Source organism: Malaclemys terrapin, chromosome 7 (genome assembly GCF_027887155.1).
Source record: "Malaclemys terrapin pileata isolate rMalTer1 chromosome 7, rMalTer1.hap1, whole genome shotgun sequence".
Classification (NCBI taxonomy): Eukaryota; Metazoa; Chordata; order Testudines; family Emydidae; genus Malaclemys; species Malaclemys terrapin.
Window position 1 is genome coordinate 49,274,933 of NC_071511.1, and position 21,997 is coordinate 49,296,929.

At 52.3% G+C, this 21,997-nt stretch overlaps 1 protein-coding gene across 2 annotated transcripts in view; it reads left to right on the forward strand.

Annotated features, from left to right (window-relative positions):
• The window catches only part of CACNA2D2 (calcium voltage-gated channel auxiliary subunit alpha2delta 2), a 597,809-nt gene that overhangs the window by 571,600 nt on the left and 4,212 nt on the right, over positions 1–21,997 (forward strand). For both annotated transcript variants that reach the window (XM_054035873.1, XM_054035874.1), the window contains 12 exons: positions 40–100; positions 8,345–8,442; positions 9,548–9,638; positions 10,650–10,712; positions 10,854–10,957; positions 12,607–12,705; positions 14,817–14,911; positions 15,399–15,446; positions 17,139–17,210; positions 18,154–18,306; positions 19,608–19,660; positions 21,789–21,844. In XM_054035873.1, coding sequence (XP_053891848.1) covers positions 40–100; positions 8,345–8,442; positions 9,548–9,638; positions 10,650–10,712; positions 10,854–10,957; positions 12,607–12,705; positions 14,817–14,911; positions 15,399–15,446; positions 17,139–17,210; positions 18,154–18,306; positions 19,608–19,660; positions 21,789–21,844 — 993 coding nt within the window. The remainder of the gene's footprint in view (positions 1–39; positions 101–8,344; positions 8,443–9,547; positions 9,639–10,649; positions 10,713–10,853; positions 10,958–12,606; positions 12,706–14,816; positions 14,912–15,398; positions 15,447–17,138; positions 17,211–18,153; positions 18,307–19,607; positions 19,661–21,788; positions 21,845–21,997) is intronic.

Sequence of the window (21,997 nt, forward strand, 5' to 3'; positions counted from 1 at the left end):
TTGAAACCCCCACCGGATAACGTTGCCTTTCTGTTGCAGATTTTGAATTCCTGCTGCCAAACAGCTTTGAGTCCGAGGGACATGTATTCATTGCTCCCAGGTAGCTTTGCGTGTGTGCTTGCTGAGGTGTCCATTTAAACACGCTCCCCACGCTAACCCCGGGTCTAGTTCAACTCCCCTCTTCCCATTTCCACCTCCACCCCTACAAATATCCCCTCTCATCACCCTTCTTCTCCAGAACTGATGCCACTTCATTGTGCCTGTCTTACTCTTTGTCTCTTGTGTGTGTTGTGTGCCTCTCTGAGACGGTAGCTGCTACCTGCACTCTGTTGAGACTCCACCACAGTTGGCAGCCCGTGTCTATCTTCTGTTCAGTTATATACACGAGCACAGTATATATGTATAGCGGTATATGAGGCATATATACATGTACATATAGAGGTATAGTTTCTGAAAAGTCTCATAGAGCAGCAGACAACCCCAGAAGTCATAGTGGGATTGCTGTGGCATCATACAGTCATGTTGGCTGTGCGGGTCAGACGGTTCAATTATGGATAATATTTGGTTCAAGTTAAGGTCCTTTTTCGGGAAGAGAGAATGGCAGATTTGTTTAGGAGCCAGGCCTGAGTTTCTGCAAACAGGTCCTTTATTCCTAGGTGTCCATCAGATAGTTTCAAACAATCGTTTTCAGAGCTGGGATCGCTTGCGTCAATGATTCATTATTCAGCTCACGTGATTAGCTGTGTCAGTCACATGGTGTTTCTGGTCACTGATTGGTTGACCAAACACGTTTGATTTTAAACAGCAGAATAACAAGTAGCACTTAACACACTTTTGGCGTGAATTTTTGAAGAAATAATAGTTTGACTAAAATTTGTGGATGTCTGAAGAGTTGCGAAGGCTTTCACAAAATGCCAGGTGAACACTCTTGAATCAGAGCCAATTGAATGATGCACTTTATTTAGTGAAAATTTTACCAATCAATTTGTTCACCCAGCTCCACTCATATTGAAAAGTCTAATAGGAGGTAATAGGGATTGGACTCAGAGGGTCCTATAGAAATAACTCTTAAAAACTGATAGGGCTTAGTACATAAGGAACTCCTTTATACAAGATGTTTTTATTTTGTAGAATTCTCTAGCAGGGACAGAAATTTCTATTAAAATCTATAGGAAAAAATCTATAGAAATATTGGTCACACTTTTTACTAAGGGTATATTTATAAAGGGTTAATAAATGGTTAATACAGTTGTTATAGAGTCCAACAGCTCAATAGATTGCTTATAACCACATCTTAGAATCATCCATAACACCTATTGATGTGCTTATAACTATCTATAACACATACTACTCATGTCTGTAACATGCTTATAACATCCATTAATCATTCATTGACCCTTAATAAGCCATTTATAAATGTACCCTTAATATAACATGGAACTCAAATGGGATTATTTTCTTTTAAATGCTATAGGAATTTTCCAGAAGAGTAATGTTCGTTATAAGGCATAGAGTCAATATTAATGAGACACTTAAGGATTGTGCAATTTAAACAGAGATGGTGACAACTAGAGACATAAAATTTCAAAGCATATGTTATTAAAAAAAACCAACCCACATCTTATGAGAATCTACTGTACATTATAGCGGTCAGGTGACTCCAACTTCAGCTCCCAGCATAGAACATTACCAGAAGCTCTTGATGAATTTCTAGCTTTTTATTAGAAATCCATTGTGTTACCAATGTATTGTTCATGTATGTTAGAGAAGGCCCGATCCAACAGTTTGAAATTCAGACTGTTTGAAATTCAAATCCAAATGATGTAGTTTATAAAGGAGAAGAGAAACTAGGAATTGCCTTGTAGTGATTTATTGCATATTAACCATTTTTCTAATAATAGGTAAGAATCTTCCAGTTTGAAATCTGTTCTGTGAATGTTTCTTGCTCCAAATTGGTATCAATATTGTGACACATCAGAAAAAAAATAGGATCTTGTGTTATTGCTTCCCTAACCTACAAGGCCTATGATAGCCCTGGGTACCAAAAGGACTGTAAGTTGTCCCAGGAGGACCATATGAGATTACATGAGTGTCAATAAGACTGTATGATATCCCATCAATTCTAATATGTCCCCTGGCAATTTTCAGAAACCATATATCACATATTAATATCTCTGTGCGTGTGTAAGCACATATATCTGTACGCATTTGTGTAGATATATAGGTGGCTGTAGTTAAAGATGACCTTGGGACGCCTATAGATCTTTGAGCCACAGAGGGGTGTGGGAATCTACAATGCGTTCTAGCCATCATGTGAAAAGCTTAGAAGATGGGAGGGGAATGACAACTTCCATCATATTGGTGGAGTGGAAAGAGGCGACTCGGACCTTGCACAGTGCAGCAGGAAATTAAAACCATATGGCTTCCCTGCTCAGCTGCTCACACAAAGAGGGGACTTTATGCCCCTCCAGATGAACCCCACCTTCACATATACACACCCTTGTTGTTAGTGCTGTTACACCTTAAGCATTCCTGCCACATACAGATGCATCTCCACTGCTGCTCTTTTCAAGTCCAATCTGTCCAAGCGGCACTGCATCATCTGGATAGTTTTGCATAAAAGAGTCCTGGTCAGATCGCTGTGTGCGCAGTGACCTAGCAACGCCAAAATGGTGGGTACACGTGAAATTGACTCCCTGCCTCAAACATGTAAAAACCAGCAGGAAAGTGGGAGAACATCGAGTTTGTGGCTTTGTCAGAAATACAGAGACTTTACCTGGACTGTCACAGAATTGCCTCAGCCAGAACATTAGGATCCAGTAACTTTTCTCTCCCTCCCCTTATTTCAGACGCCAGGCATTCACAAATCGTGCGTCAGGCCCCTCAGAAATCAGGAGACTTTCCAAAATAATCCACCTGGGGGTTCTTTTTATTTGCCTCCTGGTTGGTTTTCAAGCTTTTCTCCACAACCACAAAGGCCAGAAACTTACTTTTCTTAAATTTGAGAGCCAAGATTCTCCCAAATCCCAAGCCTCCAGGAGCTGGAGATTTAAGAAAAAACACCAAATGTAGAGCCTTGCAATGAAATCATGAGAACTGGCAACCTTTCAATAATATGCTTTTAAAATGCTACCATATTTTACAGTGAAGGTCCCATAATACTAGAGTTATTTCAGGGCCAGTCATGAGTCCACTCCTCAGCTCTTTAGAGAGACAGTGCACGCCGATCACCTCTCCTGGGGTCGTTTGACCTGGTGAGAAGAAGAGTCACATCTGCTGCATGTGGTCACAAGTTGCAGAGCTGTTTAAAGATGGGATGCCCAGGGGTTCCCTCCCCACCACTTTGTTTCTCCCCAGGAGTCACTTCAGTGTACACCAGAGCCAAGCCCATGAAGGGCAGACTAGCTGATCTGAGCCCCAGAGCTGGGCCTGCTGTGTGTCAGGCAATGCTCTAGGCTGATATCAGGGTCACACAGTGGTGAGCATCAGTTGCCCTCATTAGCCGGGTGTTGTGAGATGCTCCCACTCCACAGGGGTCTCAGACCCCCAAGCGTTCCCCATGGGCATCCATATACCCTGCCATCTGCTATCCTGTGGACATGGATCTGCCTTCCTTCCTAGTACATTTGATACTTCAGCATAATTAAAATAAAGCAGTAATAATTAAACTGATGAAACAAGGCTAGAAAGCCCTGCAGGTTGCAGGACCCGCTCTGCCCCATGCAAGGGGGACTCAGCTGCTGTCCCAGCCAGGGAGACCAATGCCACAGAGCCAAGAGTTTGTAACGACAGTCCTTAAATTGACCCCTTCCCATGCACTTTGCACCTGGCAGGCAACAGCAGCTGGGACTTGCACCCTATCCCTAGAAGTGATGGCAGTCTGGCAGCAAGGGGCAATATCATGCCAGTGTAACCCTCGTGCTTAGTGTGATACAGGCTTCCCCACGGTGCCCGATCTGCAGAGATGAGTATGTTACAGATGCCAGCATGGGAGCCTGGACAACCTGTGCTGTTAGCTCTGGAAGTCCCCGGTTCAGTCCCTGGCGCAGTGGCCAGGAAGGCAGCCCTCACACCAGAACTCATGGGCACGAGGAACCTGGCGTGATTGAGGCAGCCTGATGCCTGGGTACTTGGCGGCTGGAAGCAATGGGAGCCCAGCAGCTGGAGGCAGCAGCTGTCGGGGAAGTAGCACCAGCATGGCCGGAAGCAGGTTTAAAAGCAGTTAGTTTCTCTTTCCTGAGCGACACGTTGCAGCTGTGGTTATTTGGGAGACAGGGACTCCCACCTGGGGCTGACATGGAACCCAAAAGGAGCTCGCTCAGGGCAAACCTAGACTGAGCCAAACTCATCCCCTTGACTTCAGCGAAGTTACTCCAGGCCTGAATATCGTAAGCTCCAAGCTACATCCTCAGCGGGTGTCAATCAGCATATGGCACAACACTCATTTACCACCGCTGAGAATCTGGCCCTATATAATTTCATACACCTCACACCCAGACACACACATGCAGTCACACTTCTCACACACATACACCATCCAGTTTATTCTTTTAAATTATCAATTACCTTCATTTTCTAATGCACCCTAGGACAGGACTCCAGGCCAAGTGCGTGCCTGCGGTCCGATATCAACACACTGTGGGGACTGGGACAACAGTGGACCCCCAGAGGCTACTGGGGGGTTCTTTGCAGAACACAAACACATCTATGCCAGATGTACATGTTCTTCTACACAGCTAATCCAGCACCTATCTATCTATATAAAAGGTACAGATATGTATAACGAGTGTGTCTGTGTGTGCGTATGTGTATACCGGTATTTCCAATACAGTAACCTGGGTAAAGCATGGCTGGCCAACTTATTTACATGTTGCTAAGATGAGAGAAGCTGTGTGCAGTAGAAACTGCCACCAATGAGACAGACCCCAGAGCTGTCTCTCTGCTTCCTCCCTCTCTGCCCCTTCCCTCCGTTCCTTCCAAGAGCGGAGTCTACAAAAGCACTAACTGAATGAAAAATACGAACAACTGACTTGCCAGAGATCTTGCTTCCAGAGGTTGCTTTCTTGCTGGTGAGGCTAACTTGATGGGCATGTGGCTTGCTGTGACTGGAGCATACAAACAGCAGCCCCAGCAATGGGAGCGTATTTGTCAGAGCACGTGGTATGCTGAGCACTTGGTGAATGGAGCACGAACCAGAATCGATTTGATACACTTCCACTGCTCCCTGTATCTAGCAGTCCCCACACTCTTTATAAACAAATCCTCACAACCCTCTGCGTGAGGCAGGTAGGTATAGTTATCCCCATTGTACTGATGAGGAAACTGAGGCATGGAGCAGCGAGGTGGCTTGCCCAAGGTCACACAGTGAGTCAGTGACAGAGCCAGGGAAGGAATGCTGGAGTCTTGTCTCCTATATCTGTTGCTCTAACCACTAATCTATACTCCCTCAGTCTCCAGTCATCAAGTGCTTAACCTACTTTGTGCTCCACCACTCTACCTGCTCACGTCACCAGCGTTCCTGGCCACATGGTCAAATCACAGGATGCCATCTGCAGCATTCGCGATTCTAATGCTGTTCATATTCAGGAGTCTCTCAATCTACTGAATTGTTCATCCTGGGCCCATAGACAGCCATGGCTTATCCTCCGTGTGCAGTAAGAATTCATGTGTTTGGGGATGTGGTGGTTCTTTTGCAAACACCTAAATAGCTGCTGGCAATTTGATAGGCGGGGATACTTCTGAGGCCATCACAATCAGTCCTCAATGGCCACAATGCCATAGCATAAAAAATACCTACATCATGGCACATAAAGGCACCCATATGTAACAGTCTGTAACGTAAGACATTGTAGTCTGAATGCCATCAAACATCATTAACCAGTATTGCAAGCTCAGTATAGGCATCCTTCCGTGTTTTAGAATGGCATTCTCAATAGAGTGGGCCTACCAAAGAGAGACCAGCTGCTTCTTAAGGTGACAAGGGAATTCATGCACATGGTCATTGAATCCTAGGCTTCTCCAGGTCCACTGAAGAATTCCTGTCTTGAACTGTGAGGCCCACCCTTACTAAAATAACATGAGAAAGAAACTAGAGTCACATTCGGTCCTGGTCTAATCAGGTGCAACCCAGACCTGGAAATAGGTACCTGTGGTATGGAAATCAAAGGAAATTCCTCCCAGACTTAATGTGGTCAGTAGAGTCTTTGCTTATTAAACCCTGGGCCTCTTTTCAGCCGTGCCATGGCATCTGGAAGCATCTTGTTTTCTATTGCAGCAGCATCTGAAGTTATATAGATCAGATGTTTTTTGGAGAAGGCACTCCAGCGCGAGAGGCCTTCAAACACCAAACCATGTCCATCTCCTCCAGCCTTGTTCCCATTTCACCTGAGGGCCTGCCACATTCCACAGTTTTCCTCCCCAGTGTTAGAGTTCGCTTATGACAGGAAGACAGTCCCCAAGTCTTGGCTAATTCACCTGCGGCGACACTTGCAGCAATTATACGTTAGCTGGATTTTGAAGCTGCATGCACAGGGTGAGTGCAATGGGGCCTTCACCTCCATGGAAGGGCTGAGAGAAAAACTACTACTGGGTGTTGTGTCAGCCAATGATGAGTGTTTGGTGACTTTTCCAAGGTCTCCATCCCATTAAGTCACCTCAAAGCTAGACCTGGGATCAGCAGCCGGATTATAAATTCTGTAACTGCCTCGCCTTCACCCTTTATAAGATCCCATTTTAGGCAGCCCAGCAAATAGTACTTCTGATAGATGCTGCGTAAGTGCTTTCAGGTGTTCTGATACCACCGTGATAGGTACCAGTCATCACCCATAGAAAGAGAGGTAGGTTTGAAGATCTCACCTTACTTGGTGTTCCCTTCAAAGGTCTTTTATGGCCCTTCAAGCTGTCATCCTTGAAAAGCCTCATCCTTCTGTGCCAGAGGGCACTGTCTTTTGAGGAGCTCTTGCCACCATTCTGGGCAGTAATGTCAGAAGGATCATACTGTTTTGCCAGGTGGCACCATCTTCCTGGGGAGTCATAGCAGCTGGCACCAGCTTTGTCACTCCAGGTGATGCTGCCCATCCATTGGTTCTAGTTGGCATTCCAGTGACAGGACACTGCTTCTGGCTACTTCCTGCTGTCCGTGCGGCAGTGATAGTCACCCCTCCTGCTAGTGAAAGCAAGTAGTTGCATGTCATCTGATTGCTTCCCTCGCGTCTCAGACCCCAGAGGCAGGTGTTTCCTTTTGTGAAGTTTCACCCAGAGGACACTTGTGGGTCCTTTTCAGGCTGCAGAGCACTGTGGATATTCTTGGCATGTCTGGTCTGCATGCTAAGAGAAGTTGCAATGGCATCTAGTACCATCACACTATCTAGTACTCACATGTGTGGCCAGCTGAGCCCTGGTACATTGACAACAAAGGCCCGGGGTTTGTCATGACAAGAGTCAGCGTAAGGGAAGGAGCCGTGGGCAATTGACCAAAGACCCACTGGGGCTGAAGAATGTGCTACCATCTTATTTCTGCTCATTGAATCCAAGAACCGAAAGAGAAGTCTAAAAGCAACCAGCAATCCCTAGCTTATCTGAGCAGACGTGGAGCAATCTGAGGGTGCAGTGACTGCTCATAGGGTACTTCCATTCAGTGACATTAGCAAGCCCATTTGGCGGTGGTGCTGTGCTGTCGCAGCGTTAGCAGCCTTCCCCCATGGTGTTTGATGGCATGGCTGACTAGGTATCAAGATAGCCGGCAGCAGTGCCTGATCCAGGGTTGATATGGCTGATAAATTCCAGTGTGGCAGCTGTCTCCACTGAAATTAGCCACTTACTCTTTCATAAACTTCCAGTGGTTCTTGGGTGATGATGCAGTGCCACTGTGGGAAGCCTGAATGTGCAGTTTTCTGGTGAATGTACATGCTTCCACGCAGCCCTTGCAAATAGTGCAGGCCCACTCACACACCCAAATGTCACCCAGCATCTGCCCCTTGCACATATTCACCAGCACCACCTCACACACTTGTGTAGGTTCTTCCTCATAGACACGTCTGAGCACAGAGGCCTATATACACGCACAAATCCATGTGTGCACACACATATAGGGTGCTGCATACATATACACCTCCCAGACACCTCCTCAAATACACGCACACTCACTCTGCACATGCAGCCCCACGAACATAGAAGCACAAAGGCATCAGCCCACATGTAGCCCGTGCACGCTCACCCATATACAGGCAGCCCTATGCGCACGCACACCCGCACACAGACAGGATTGCACCAGTCCTGAGCGGGAGAAAAGTGACAGTAACTTTTTCCTCCTTCCAAATGCCAAATCTTTTCACCCTAATCCCAGAGAATATTGCAAAGACCTTGACCTGTCGGATAACAACACAGAATTCCTGGAAAACTTTATCGCCCTTATGGAAAAGGTGACCCCAGACTCCAAACAGTGTAAGTACCACAGGGGCCAGCATGGGCAGAGCGGTCCTGGGCTTCTCTTGGGGAAGAAAGGGAGGGTTTTGGGTCGGGAAGAGTCACAGCAGGCTGAGGGGATGAATAGGGGGATAAACGGTTAACGACACCTCTCCAGATCAGCAGCTGACTCAGCAGGCTGGGGCACACGCCTGGCAGGGCTGAGCTCCAGGTTGGGATCGGCTCGTGAGCCAAAGGAGGCTGGTGGGCTCTGATGCCAAGCGGACGTTGGTCCTAGCCCCAAAAGCAGCACACCGTGTGATAGTCTGTTCCTAAGAGAGGGCCAGCCGGGCTGGGGCAGCAGGAAGAGGTGCGGAAGGGCAGGAATGTGGGGCGTCGGCCGACCTGGGGTGGGGGTCCAGGGTTGGAATAGCAGAGGGGGCTGCAGGTTGGGATTGAGGAGCATCAGCAGAGCTGGGGGGATGAAGGACTGGAATAGCAGGGGGGCTTCGGGGCAGGATGGAGGGGCATTTACAGAGCAGTGCTGGGATAGCAAGGGGGTTGCAAGTTGGCAGTGAGCGACATCAGCAGAGCTGTGTATGGAGAGCTGGGCTGGGCTAGCAGAGGATGATGTAGATTAGGACTAGAGTACCTTGGCAGAGATGCCTGCCTGCAAGCCCTGTGTTCTCCCCAGTGGTTATATCTGTATTGCTTAATGGTAAGTATGTCCCAGAGAAGGTCAAAGGAGGCACTCGGCTCGGTAGCTCAGGGACCTGCACAGCTGGCTGCCATGTGGGACCCCCGAATCCACCTCCCACCTGCCCTACCCTGGGATTGTCTCTGCAGTTCTCCAGCTCCAGCTTCCTCGTGGCTGGTGCAGAACAGCCCACTTCCTGTGTCTACGACTTGTGCCATGGCACAGCGGCTCAGACAGCATGGAGAAGGGGCTCTAGTGGACGGAGAGGAAAGGCAGCCAAGACCAAAGGGCAAGGGGAACCCACCCTTCTTCACCCGTCACTCAGGGGGCAAGAGTCCCTGGGGCAGGAATCCTGGGTGGGGGGAGACTGCTGCTTGGCAGGTCGCAGGGGAGGGTCCGGGTGGGGAACAAACCTCATTGTTCTCTTCTCTCCCTCTTGCTTTCAAGGTGACAACTTCCTCCTTCACAACCTGATCCTGGACACAGGAATCACCCAGCAGCTGGTGGAGAGGGTGTGGAAGGACCAGGACCTCAACACGTAGGCACAGCCCCATTCCAGACCCAGTCCCACCAGCAGCAGCCTGGCCAGGGGCAATTCTAGCTGGGAGCAGAGAGACTGAGTCCCTTAGTGAATGACACACATGGAAAACCCCAGCTGGAAGGCAGGGCCCTCCTGGAATGGGCTCTGGAGGGGCCCGTGTAGGCTAGATAATACCAGCATTAGCAGCCGTGAAACCCCTACCTGAGGCCAGGTTTTCTGCCTGGACCTTGATGTTCATTCACTGAGCAAGGCTCATGCAGTAGCCAGCTTCTGCACTGAGTGGAGACTACAGCCACCCCTGGCAGGCGCTCTGACCCCAGATAGGTTTCAAAGTAAAAGCTGTGGTGTTAATGTGTGACTCCCCAAGTGCATCTAGGGCACTGTGCTGGGGAAGCTCACAGCCCCAGAGACTCAGCCCTCGGAAGGAGCCCACGTTGCTGGCATTGGCCGCATTGCTACACGAAAGCTTGCACTCCTAGAACAGTAGGTGGCAGGGGCAGGGCACGGCTGTGGGAAGCTCTCCCTGCTGGCACGGGTGGCGCTCAAGGTAACAGTTCCAGTGCATTCAATAGCTGATCCAGATTAGGCGAATCCAGAGTTAGACCATCTTTAGGAACCGTTGCACAAGACCTTCCTTTTAGGGAGAGCCTTTCCGCCATCAGTGATGCACTGCTGTAGGAAGCATAGAACTCCCTGGGACCCAGCTGCAACTGATTGCACTCATTCAAACACCCATTTAATACCCAACTCTGCCCCCAAAACATCCCCAGCCCAAGCAGGGTTTCAACCCTGACAAGGCAGAAGTGCCAGGGACTCCACAAAGTCCATGGGGGATTTCATTGTTGCTATTGATTTGGCATGGAAGGGGCCCGGATACTACAGTGATGGGCAGTAGGAAAAAAAAACCATAGCTAGATGGAAGTGAGGGCAGCACTGAGGTGGGAAAAGGAGCTGGAGTGCCCTGTGGCCAGCTGTAACGCTCTGTGCTCCTGTCCTGTCTCATTGCAGGTACAGTCTCCTGGCCGTGTTTGCGGCCACGGATGGTGGCATCACCCGAGTTTTCCCTAACAAGTAAGTGGCCTTGATTGCCCTTCGCGTCTCAGCCCTGTCTTTGTGAGGGTGCAGCCCCAACATGCGGGCCGGGAGGCATACACGAGCTATCACCACTGATGGCCTCACTGATTTGGGGCCTCTTCTCCTCGCCCCCTCCAGAGCTGCCGACGACTGGGAAGAGGACCCGGAGCCCTTCAATGCCAGCTTCTATCGGCGCAGCCTAGACAACAAGGGGTATATCTTCAAACCGCCCTACCGGGACCGTAAGTACCGCCCTGCACCGGCACCCCAACCAGACAGCAGCTTAGTGTGCATGGCAGGGACTAGCCCAGTGCTTCATGGCCCTCTGGAATGAGACAGGATTCCCCGGGCTCAGCTGCTTTGCAGCAGTACCGAGAGAGGAGACAGCAATGGCTCTCGGGGCCTGGAGCTGTGTCTGGGGGCTGGAAGCATCTCTGCTACCTCCGGACATAGATGCTGACTGCGTGGGTGCTCCAGGGCTGGCACTGAGTGGAGACTACAGCCACCCCTGGCAAGTGCTCTGAACCCAGATAGGTTTCAAAGTAAAAGCTGTGGTGTTAATGTGTGACTCCCCGAGTGTATCTAGGGCACTATGCTGGGGAAGCTCACAGCCCCAGAGACTCAGCCCTCGGAAGGAGCCCACATTGCTGGCATTGGCCGCATTGCTACATGAAAGCTTGCACTGATAGAATAGTAGGTGGCTGGAGCTGGAGCACCCACGGGGAAAAATTAGCGGGTGCTCCGCACCCACCAGCAGCCAAGCTCCCCCCGCCTCTTCCCCACCTCCTCCTTTGAGCATACCTTGTTCATGCTCCTCCCCCTCCCTCCCAGCACTTCTGCTCCGGGAGGGAGTGGGAGGAGCAGGGACACCGCACGCTCAAGGGAGGAGGCGGGACAGGGGCGGAGACTTGGGGAAGGGGGTGGAGTGGGGATGGAGCAGAGGGGGGGTCGAGCACCCACCGGCGGGAGCAGAAGTTGGCGCCTATGTCTCCGGAGGTACAGAGCAGGCCCTGCTGAGGGCTCCTGGGGAAACATGCCTGAGATCTGGCCCTGAGCAGCTTCATCTCTTGGGCTCTGCTGGTTCAGATATCCTGGTCCATTGCCCACTGGTGGGTAGGAGAATCCTTTCCTGGAGGTGGGAATTGCATTGTAATGGTGAGCAAGGTGCCCGGCACTAGCTGAGCCTGCAGCGTTACTCTGCCAGGCCATATGCGCTGGTGCTGGCGAACCAGAAGGCATTCCTGCTGTCTAGGCGCCAGGAAGACAGTCGTGTAAAGAGCAAGGTGCACATGGTTTGTCCATGCTTCTGCAGTGCCCCAGTTGATCCATGGCCTGGAGCAGTCAGAGGCTCCGTCAGAGAGCCCTGCCCCTGGGTGGGAGCATCAGTGGACCGGCAGCCATAGGTGGAATCAGGCTAGAAGGGAGAAGAAGCCCAAGAGCCTTTCCATTGAGTGGGAGTGGGAGGGTTCAGCTGGAGGTGTGAACACAGTTATTGCTGTGTGGTTTGCCCAGCTCTCGACCCAGCAGATGCAATACCGCAAGCCCCGCCTGGCAGGGAGGTCCTTTGAACAAATTCAGGCTGGAAATAAGGTGTCGTGGAATCATTTACCAAGCGGCGTGGTGGATTCTCCATCACTGACAACTTTTAACTCCAGATTGGAGGTTTCCCTAAAGGATCTGCTCTAGGGGGATTGTGGGGCAGGTCTCTGGCCTGTGTTATCCAGGAGGTCAGACTAGATGGTCACAATGGTCCCCCCGGCCTTGGATTCTGTAAATCTAAGAAAGTGCCATGGCAGCAGGGATGGATCCAGGGCCTCCCCTTCCAGAGGGACCTGCTTGGTGGCCCTGCCCGCATCTTATGTGGTCTCCAGTCTCTCTCTTCTCCCCACAGCCAGCTACAGAGGGCTGGAGCTCGAAAACAACACCATTGGGATCCTGGTCAGCACAGCCGTGGAGCTCAGCATTGGCGGGAGGACCCTGAAGCCAGCAGGTCAGGGTGCCCGGGGAGATGTCTGCATGGCAGACCTAGGCGAAAGCCCCTCTATGGGCATCTCCTGGATTGTCTGGGCCCAGCCTGCAGGGTGATACGCTCTGTCCAGCTGTGGGCTCTGCCACTCAGGACACTAACCTGGCTCGGGGTCTCCCCCTTTTGTTCCACTTGGAAAAAAAATAGTGGTGCTCAGCACCCACCGGCCACAGCTGTTCCCTGCTGCCGCCAAACAGCTGATAGGGGGTGGCACTGCCAAACAGCTGTTTGGTGGCTCGGAGAGAGGTTTGGGGGAGGGCGAAGAGCAGGGGGTGGGCAGGAGCCTCGGGGAGGGGGTGGAGTGGTGGCAGAAAGAGGCAGAGTGAGGGCAGGGCCTTGTGGGAGGGGGCAGAAAGAGGCAGAGTGAAGGCGGGGCCTTACTGGAAGGGGCAGAGTGGGGGCGGGGCCTTGGGGCAGGGCCGGCTCTAACTTTTTTGCTGCCCCAAGCAGCAAAAAAAAGCGCCGCCCGCCGAGCGCCGTGCCGCGCCACCCCCCCCGAGCGCCGCGCCATCCCCCCGAGCACTGCGCCCCCCCGCCGAGCGCCGCACCACCCCCCGAGCGCCGTGCCACCCCCCCGAGCACTGCGCCCCCCCCCAAGCGCCGCGCCACCCCCCGAGCACTGCGCCCCCCCGCCGAGCGCCGCGCCGCCGGAGCCCGTGCCGCCCCCCCGCTGAGCGCCGCGCCGCCGGAGCCCGGCCCCCCCCAAGGGGCACGCCCCACGCCGCCGCGCCGCCCCCCCACCAAGCGCCGCCAGAACTCCCCCCCACCAAGCGCCGCGCTGCGCCACCCCCCCCAAGCACCGCGCCCCCACGCCGAGCGCCGCGCTGCCGGAGCGCCCTCCCTCCCCCCCGCGGAATGCCGCGCCGCCGGAGCGCCCCCCCCCCCACCGAGCGCCACGCCACCGGAGCGCCCCCCCCCCACGGAATGCCGCGCCGCGCTCCCCCCGCCACCCCTTACCAGGTGCCGCCCCAAGCATGTGCTTGGTTGCCTGGTGCCTGGAGCCGGCCCTGCCTTGGGGTGAAGCGGGGGTTGAGCACCCCCAGTGAAAAGGAAAAGTTGGAACCTGTGCCCCTGGCTCTAGGCTGAGCTCTCTGTGTCCAGTCAATCCTGGGCTTCCCCTGGGTGGTTCCACTGATGTGGAGCAGCCACCTCCCTCTGGCCCATGTGGGAACTAGGAGGATGATCCTGAGCCCTCAACTATACGATAACTCTTCACTTAACATTGTAGTTCTGTTCCTGAAAAATGCGACTTTAAGCGAAACCATGTTAAGCGAATCCAATTTCCCCATAAGAATTAATGTAAATGGGGGGGTTAGGTTCCAGGGAAATTTTTTTCGCCAGACAAAAGACATTATATACATATACAGTATAAGTTTTAAATAATTTTAAACAAACTATTTAATACTGCAAAAAGAACAGGAGTACTTGTGGCACCTTAGAGACTAACAAATTTAAGGTGCCACAAGTACTCCTGTTCTTTTTGTGAATACAGTCTAACACAGCTGCTACTCTACTTGTCATTATTTAATACTGTACTCACCAATGGTGATTGTGAAGCTTGGTTGAGATGGGGCATAGTGGGGTCAGGGCGCAGGGGCTAGACCACTCTGCCCATCCGGCGCTCCTGCCAGGGAGCAGAGTCGGGTCTTGCACGCTCCCCGGCTGGAATGCTGGGCAGGCGGAGTGGGATAAGCCCCCGCGCCCCGACCCTGCTCCCCAGCTGGAACGCCAGGTAGGCAGAACAGGGCAAGCTCCCGCTCCCCAACCCCGCTCCCTGGCAGGAGCGCTGGGCAGGCGGGTGGAGCGGGGCAAACCGAACAACTTTATAATGGAACGTTGCACGACTTTAAACAAGCATGTTCTCTAATAGATCAGCAACCTATTAACGAAACAATGTTAACCGGGACAACTTTAAGTGAGGAGTTACTGTACTGAGTCTGGCTCCTTGTGATTTAACATACGGGGCAACACTCGCTGGCCACAGTCAACACACCTCTCCAGGGCGCGGGGCATGGCTGTGGGAATGAAGGGGAGCCGCTCTGTGACCTTCCCACACCCTCCTTTCCTCTCCCCAGTGGTTGGAGTGAAGCTCGACCTGGAGGCTTGGGCTGAAAAGTTTAAAGTCCTGGCAAGTAATCGGACAGATCGGGATCAGCTGGGAACGCGCAGGGTGAGTGGGGAGAGGGAAGGGGAAAGATCTGTGCTGTCGCACTCCTGGGCAGGGCTGCTGGGCTTTGCCTCTACGGGCGGGATCTTAGTTAGCACAGAGATAACCAGTGGGATTGCTCAGACCTGTCCCGCTCTGCTCCAGGAGTGATCCCAGCTCAGCCCAGATCTGCACAGCCCTGCCAGTATCTCCTACCAGCCAGCCCCCTAGCTATCCCAATCCCCTCCATCCCACACAGACCTGGTTCCTCCTTTGCCCGTCCCTCCCACCCATCATCCCATTACATCCCCCTCCCCTTTCCTCCCACGTCCATGTTCCTTCTCTCCCGGTTGGTTTCTGATCTCCCCGGGGAGGTACAGCCAGGAGGAGCTGGGACGTGGTCAGTGGAAAAATGTATGTGATTCCAAATGAGCCAGATCACTTGCGGACACCCCGCTTTCTGCCCTGCTTACAATTGTCCCCGCTTCTTTGTGTTTGCTCGAATTGACAGTGCGACCCCGCCACGAGCTGCGAGATGGACTGTGAGGCCAACAACAAGGTGAGCAGTGGTACAGGGAAGGCTCAAGAGGACAGCTGCCCCTTACCCTGGGCCATGAGTCCAGAGCATGGCAGCCAAATTCAGCACCGCCGCCCCCCACCTCACCCCGCATGCACTTACCATTATTATTAAGCATGTGTGTAGCGCCCCAGGCGTTCATGATGCCTGCGTGATCCCTGCCCCTTGACATTTACAATCTACATTAGTGGTTCTCAAACTTTTTTTTCTGCGGACCACTTGAAAATTGCTGATGGTCTCGGTGAACCACTTAATGATCTTTCCAAATGTTGTTTGTACCGTTAGCTAACTATTATAAAGTGCTTTGGAAAGAAGCGCTATATAAAAAAAACGTAATAATAATTAACGTTTTTTTGTTCTACACATAAAAGCACACAACTCATATTTTAATATCAGTAGTCTTACCTTTCTATTGTAATGGATGTGCCCTCCCCCTGCAGCCACAGCCTTGGAGCTGGGGAAAGTCGCCTCTTTCTCTGGTCGCCGCAGCCCTGCACGTCCCAAGTTCCCCCCACCCTCTTCTCACCCCACTGCCCCCTCCCACCTACCTTCTATTCCCCCCAAAGCCACCACCTCACCTTACATGTGCGTCTTTTCCAGGGTCCTGGCACCTAATTAGTGGAGCCATGCCTAAGCGGCTCCACTAATTAGGTGGGTGGCCCTTCATTCTCTTGTGTGTGGCCGCCCAGGTGCACATCTTAGAGGGAACTATCCACAGATCACCTGAATGGAGCTCGCAAACCACCAGTTTGAGAACCTCTGATCTACATCATCACCTTGCAGGACTCCTGCAGTCACACAACTAGCCCCTTCTGTGACTCTCAGGGAACATGAGTTCTATTCTCAGCTCCACTTGCTGGATGATCTGGGGAAAGTCACTTCCCCTCTTTCACCTGTAAAATGGAGATCATGATCCTTTGTAAAGCACTTTGAGCTCTACTGCTGAGAAATGCTAAGAGCTAGGGATAATTATTACACAACACAGGGATGGGAGAGCCTGCAAAGCCTCCCAACTCAGAGTATTTTGTGACAAATGTTTTCAAAACCCAAAGGAAATTCCAAGACAAAAGACTTTGGTTAAGGTTGAAAATACCCATCTGTAACTCCAGAGGAAATCACAGTAGAAAAACCCTGATGTGATTTAAAACTCATCAGAAAAGCAGGAAATTCTTAGTTAAGGGTTGCCCCTGAACACATCAAATTGAAAAAGGACGAAAACACACGTAGAGTCATGCAGACACCTTTAACTCTGTCCCTGTCCCTTGTCATCAGACGTTGCCCTGGGAGGTGGATTTTGTTACAGACTTTCTTTACAAAGGTTTGTTCCATCCCCTCTATGGCCCATATCTCCTAATGTGGCAGCTATATCTCAGTGCTGCCTTTCACATAGTACAGCAGCCCTTTAACACATGAAGACCCATGTGCTTTCAGGACATATCCTGAAGGAGGGCCCCAAGGAACCATGTGCTCAGGGCAGGGCTGACTGACCTTGTCACCTGTCCAGGGATTTCATGTGCTGCTTGCATTTCTCTTGAAATTCGCTTGACTTTGGCCAGTAGGCAGTGCCCGGGCTCTGCCCCCATGGGCACGGCTGCCTGAACACAGCTGAGCCCAGCAGGGCTGCCCATAGCTCTGAGCTGCCTACATCAGACCAATGCTCTTCTCCTTTTGCAGGATCTCATTTGCGTTCTCATTGATGACGGAGGCTTTCTGGTGCTCTCCAACCAGGAAGATCATTGGTACCAGGTGAGCAGCAGTTCTTCTGCCAAAGGCTGGGGAGGAGGGTCTTGGCTTTGAGATGCTGGGAGCCGAAGGAAGGGAAATCCCAGTCAGAGTGCAGAGAAACGTGGTGATTTGCCTCCTCATGGCAAATTTGGGTAAATTTCAGTTGTGTCTGAAAGTGAAGGACTGATAGTGCTGCCCCTAAGCACAGTGCATGGCTGATGGCCTGCAGCCCCCCTGCTATTCCAGCCCTAGCCTCCCCACATACACAGCTCTGCCGATGCACCTCAGTCCTGACCTGCAGCTTCCTTGCTCCTCCAGGCCTGAGCCCCTCTACGGATCTGCCAATGCCCCTGCATCCTGCCCCACAGCACCCCCTGCTATTCCAGTTCTTGCCCTCCCCCCCCAGCTCTCCCAGTGATCTTCAGTCCTGCGCTGCGGCCCCACCACCGCTATTCCATTCCTGGGTCATTCCTGCTGGTACTGAACTGTGTATTGGGTTAAGAAGCACCCACAGGGGACTCAGCAGAGACCTCCAAACTAATTTCATTTGTGACCATAAGACTGGCTCCTGTACTGCACCCGTGAGCTCTGGCTGGATAACTCAACGCAGAGCCCTGCTGTAAAGAGAGCATGTCTCATTTCCCATGCTCAGCACAGAGTTGCCCCTCTGCTCTGGTTTCAGAGTAGCAGCCGTGTTAGTCTGTATCCGCAAAAAGAACAGGAGTACTTGTGGCATCTTAGAGACTAACAAATTTATTAGAGCATAAGCTTTCGTGGACTACAGCCCACTTCTTCGGATGCATATAGAGTGGAATAAATATTGAGGAGATATATATACACACATACAGAGAGCATAAACAGGTGGGAGTTGTCTTACCAACTCTGAGAGGCCAATTAAGTAAGAGAAAAAAAACTTTTGAAGTGATAATCAAGATAGCCTCTGCTCTGGTGTCGTCCGTTCCAGGTGGGGAAGTTTTTCAGCGAGGTGGATGCTAATTTGATGTCTGCCCTCTACAACAACTCCTTCTTCGCGCGGAAGGAGTCCTACAACTTCCAGTCGGTGTGCACTCCGGAAGCTCAGAGCAACACAGGAGCTGCCCCCAGAGGGGTGTTTGTGGTGAGTGCAGGGCTATGGGCAGCGCTCGCACAGCCCAGGTGAGGGCTAAGTTCACTTGCTGGTCCAGGGGCTGTATCCCTGACAGCCAGGCAATTAAAGAGCCATTGATTGGCCCAAGAAAATCAGTGGGGGGAATTCCTTTGGCTTTCCCATAGGGCATAGCAGCTGGATAATGCAGCCAATCAGAGCAACAAATGTCCTCCCAGAATGCAACAGGAGAAAGCTGGCCAGTCCTCTTAATCTGCCTGTTGGTACCAAGCCTTGAGTGATACTCTGACAGTGTGCTCTCACAGAGCCCCAAGTGCTATGTCCCCAGGGGATTCAACATTGCACTGGACTGGGAAAGGGTTGCTTTATCCCTCCTCTTCCTTATGCCTTGTGGAGCGGGGGACTGTGGAGAGTAGCTCATCAAGGTTCAGCTTCCCTGTCGGGTGCAGAGTCTGAAATAGCCTCATGTCTCACACATGCGCTTAGGCTTTGTGGCCAGGCTGCGGTCTCCTCCGATATGGTACCCAGCAGCATGACTGAGTTGTGTCCATGCAGCAGCTTTCCTCGCAGCACAGTCGTGTGCCAGCTGTGGCCGTGCATCCACCTTTACCGAGCTGCCTACTGCGTCGGTCTGAGTGCGTTCTGGGAAAACACGGGCAGCTCTCCCAGAGTGCCACAGCAGGGGCTCGAGCGCCCAGTGGACGCGACACGGAGCAGCCCCAGCATCACGTACTGCAATGCACTCGGGGGTGTCCTACCACACAGAGAGCGGGGAGGAAGGGAGACCAGCCACACCAGTTACGCAGGCCTGGTTAAGGAGTTAATACTACTCTGCAAAAGAGCAGTGAGCCAGACAGGTTAGCCGGTAACAGCAGTGTGCCGGCACAGACCTCTGGCTGGGAGAAAGACCACTAGTGGCCACAGTCACTAACCAAGCGTTAACCTGAGGAGGTATGGACACCAGCCATGTTTAGAGCCACTAATAGGTTATAAAGTGCGGGAGACAAGAGCAAATGGAGCCTCTATCCGTGTGGCTCTAGCACACACATCTCCGGGGAGTAGGGTGACCAGATGTCCTGATTTTATAGGGGCAGTCCCGATATTTGGGGCTTTTTTTTATATGGGCTCCTATTACCCCCCCCCCCATGTCCCGATTTTTCACACTTGCTGTCTGGTCACCCTACCGGGGAGCGCTTCACACCTGTTCTTCTGCAGCATCAATCCCTGGATGCTGCCCACTGGTTTATTATTGTAGGGTCTCTCTGCGGCCCTGCTCCATTGACACGTTGTTTCCTTCTCCTCTTTCTTTCCAGCCCACCATGGCAGATTTCCTGAACCTGGCTTGGTGGACATCAGCCGCCGCATGGTAAATCTCCATCTTTCTCGGCACTGCTGCTGCTGAGCCCCGAGCAGCCAAGGGAGCTGTATGCGGCCCAGATTTTAGAGTGAAACTGGAGAGTAAGGATGTGCCACAGCGAGGCAGAGTGAGAGAGTGCTAGTGATAGAAGTCAGGTGGAAATGCCTTAAAAGCTCCCATCTGGTCCATCCCATCCCCCGGGCCGGAGAATTCCCTACACTCCATGCTCCTGGGGCTTGTCCACGCTTCTTCTAAATCTGTGGGGCTTCCACCTCACTTCCTTAGGGAGCCTCCATTTCCACCTAACACGTCTCAGCATCAGAAAATGTTCCCTGCAATTCAGCCTATGTCTGCACTAATCCATTTCAACCCAGATCTCCTGATTATTTCCCTGCTCTGCTCCCTTGGTGTTTACACCTTTCAGATACAATGTGAGATACTCCCTTTAGTCAGCATCTCTCTCTCTGTCTCACACACACACAGACACCCACACACCCCTAGGCATCAGTTAGACATTGCTCTGTACAGTTAAGCAGAAAGTTTCAAACATGGATGTCTAAAATTAGGTACCTAAATACGTGGCTTCCCTGACTTTATCAGGAGCTGCTGGTGCTCAGCAACGCATGTCTGAAAATCAGGCCATTTTTATTTAGGGGTATAAATGTGGATATAGGTATCTAACTTTTGCCACCCAAATTTGAACATTTTTGGCTTTTGTGCTTTTTATGGGCGTGTTATATGGATCATTAGGTTGGTGCTGAGATGCAGTAGTGGTTGATACGCTATTAGAAGATAGTTCTATCTGGATGGATGGATCTATCTATCTGGATTGAGAGAGATGGAAGGGGATAGCCTTGGGGCCAATAGAAGAGCTCCTGAATGCTGTGTGGGTTTGGTTAGAAAATCGTATTTTATTAGCACATGGAACGTCGTCTCTCACCCAGCTTTTGCCGCGTTTGTGTTAATTGCTTGTATCTACGTCAGTGATGTCACCTGCCAAGCAGGGCCGGCTCCAGGCACCAGCCGACCAAGCACGTGCTTGGGGCGGCACCTTAGAAGGGGCGGCCAATGTTGGGGTGGCGGGGGCGCTCGCAGTGTTTTTGGTTTTGTTTTTTTTTGTTCAGTGGTGCGGCACTCAAGGGTTGTTTTTTTTTGTTTCGGCCAGGCAGTGCAGGGGGTGTTTCTGCGGCGCAGCGCTGGAAGGGGCGCGGCGCAGCGCTCTGGGGGTTTGGGCGGCGCGGCGCTCGAGGGGGGACGGAGGTTTGCCCGGCCGGCGCTTGGGGGTTTGGGCGGCCCGGCGCGGCGCTCCGGGGGGGGCGGGGGTTTGGCCGGCGTGGCGCTCCGGGAGTTTGGGTGGCCCGGCGAGGCACTCGGGGGACGGGGGTTTGGCTGGCCCGGCACAGCGCTCCGGGGGTTTGGGCGGCCTGGCGAGGCGCTCGGGGGGGCGGGGAGTTGGCCAGCCCGGCGCGGCGCTCTGGGGGTTTGGGTGGCCCGGCGAGACGCTCGGGGGGGGGGGCGGGGGTTTGGCCAGCCCGGTAAGGCGCTCGGGGGGGGGGGTGTGGAGGTTTGGGTGGCCCGACACGGCACTGGGGCGGGGGGCAGGGGTTTGGGTGGCCCGGCGCAGCGCTGGGGGGGGCGGTGTTACGGTGGGGCGATGCTCTTCTTTTTTGCCTGCGCAGGCAAAAAAGTTAGAGCCGGCCCTGCTGCCAAGTGACAGAATTTGAGTTCCGCACGCGAAGGAGAAATAGCCTCAGGAAAGTGAGTGCTCTTCAATGGAACGGAAGGCTTAGAGTGGCTGGGTCTCTTTGGCTTTGATCAGATTCACGGTGGGATGGGGAGGGTTCCTTTCCATGCGATGGCTGTACTTGCCTTCGTGATGTCAGAGTAGCTCAAAGCCAGGCAAAGCAACCTCCTTGCACAGAGAGAGAAATGGGAGAAGAAACATCTGCTTCTGATCTTGTGAGCTGCATGTCAGGCTGGAGTGAAGGGGGCTTAGCTGACACAGTGTAAAACTGTCTATACTAGTGCTCCCAGGGAGCAGCCCACAGCCTTATATTCAGTGCATAGCCTGGCCCTAGCAGTGTGTTCTGATTGGCCTCTCATGTCAGCTAACGGCTCTGTGTTTTCCTTCCCAAAGGTCTTTGTTCCAGCAGCTCTTGTACGGCCTCACCTACAGCAGCTGGTTTCAAACAGGTAAGTCCTGCCCAGGTTAATGCCGTGCAGTAGCAGGAGGGATGAGTGGGGAGGAGGGAGCACTGGAGAGAGGGGAAGTAAATGTCTGACCGGGGGATGGAGCATACTAAGCTACTGAGATAGATAGATGATGTCACCAGCTGATCTTCCACT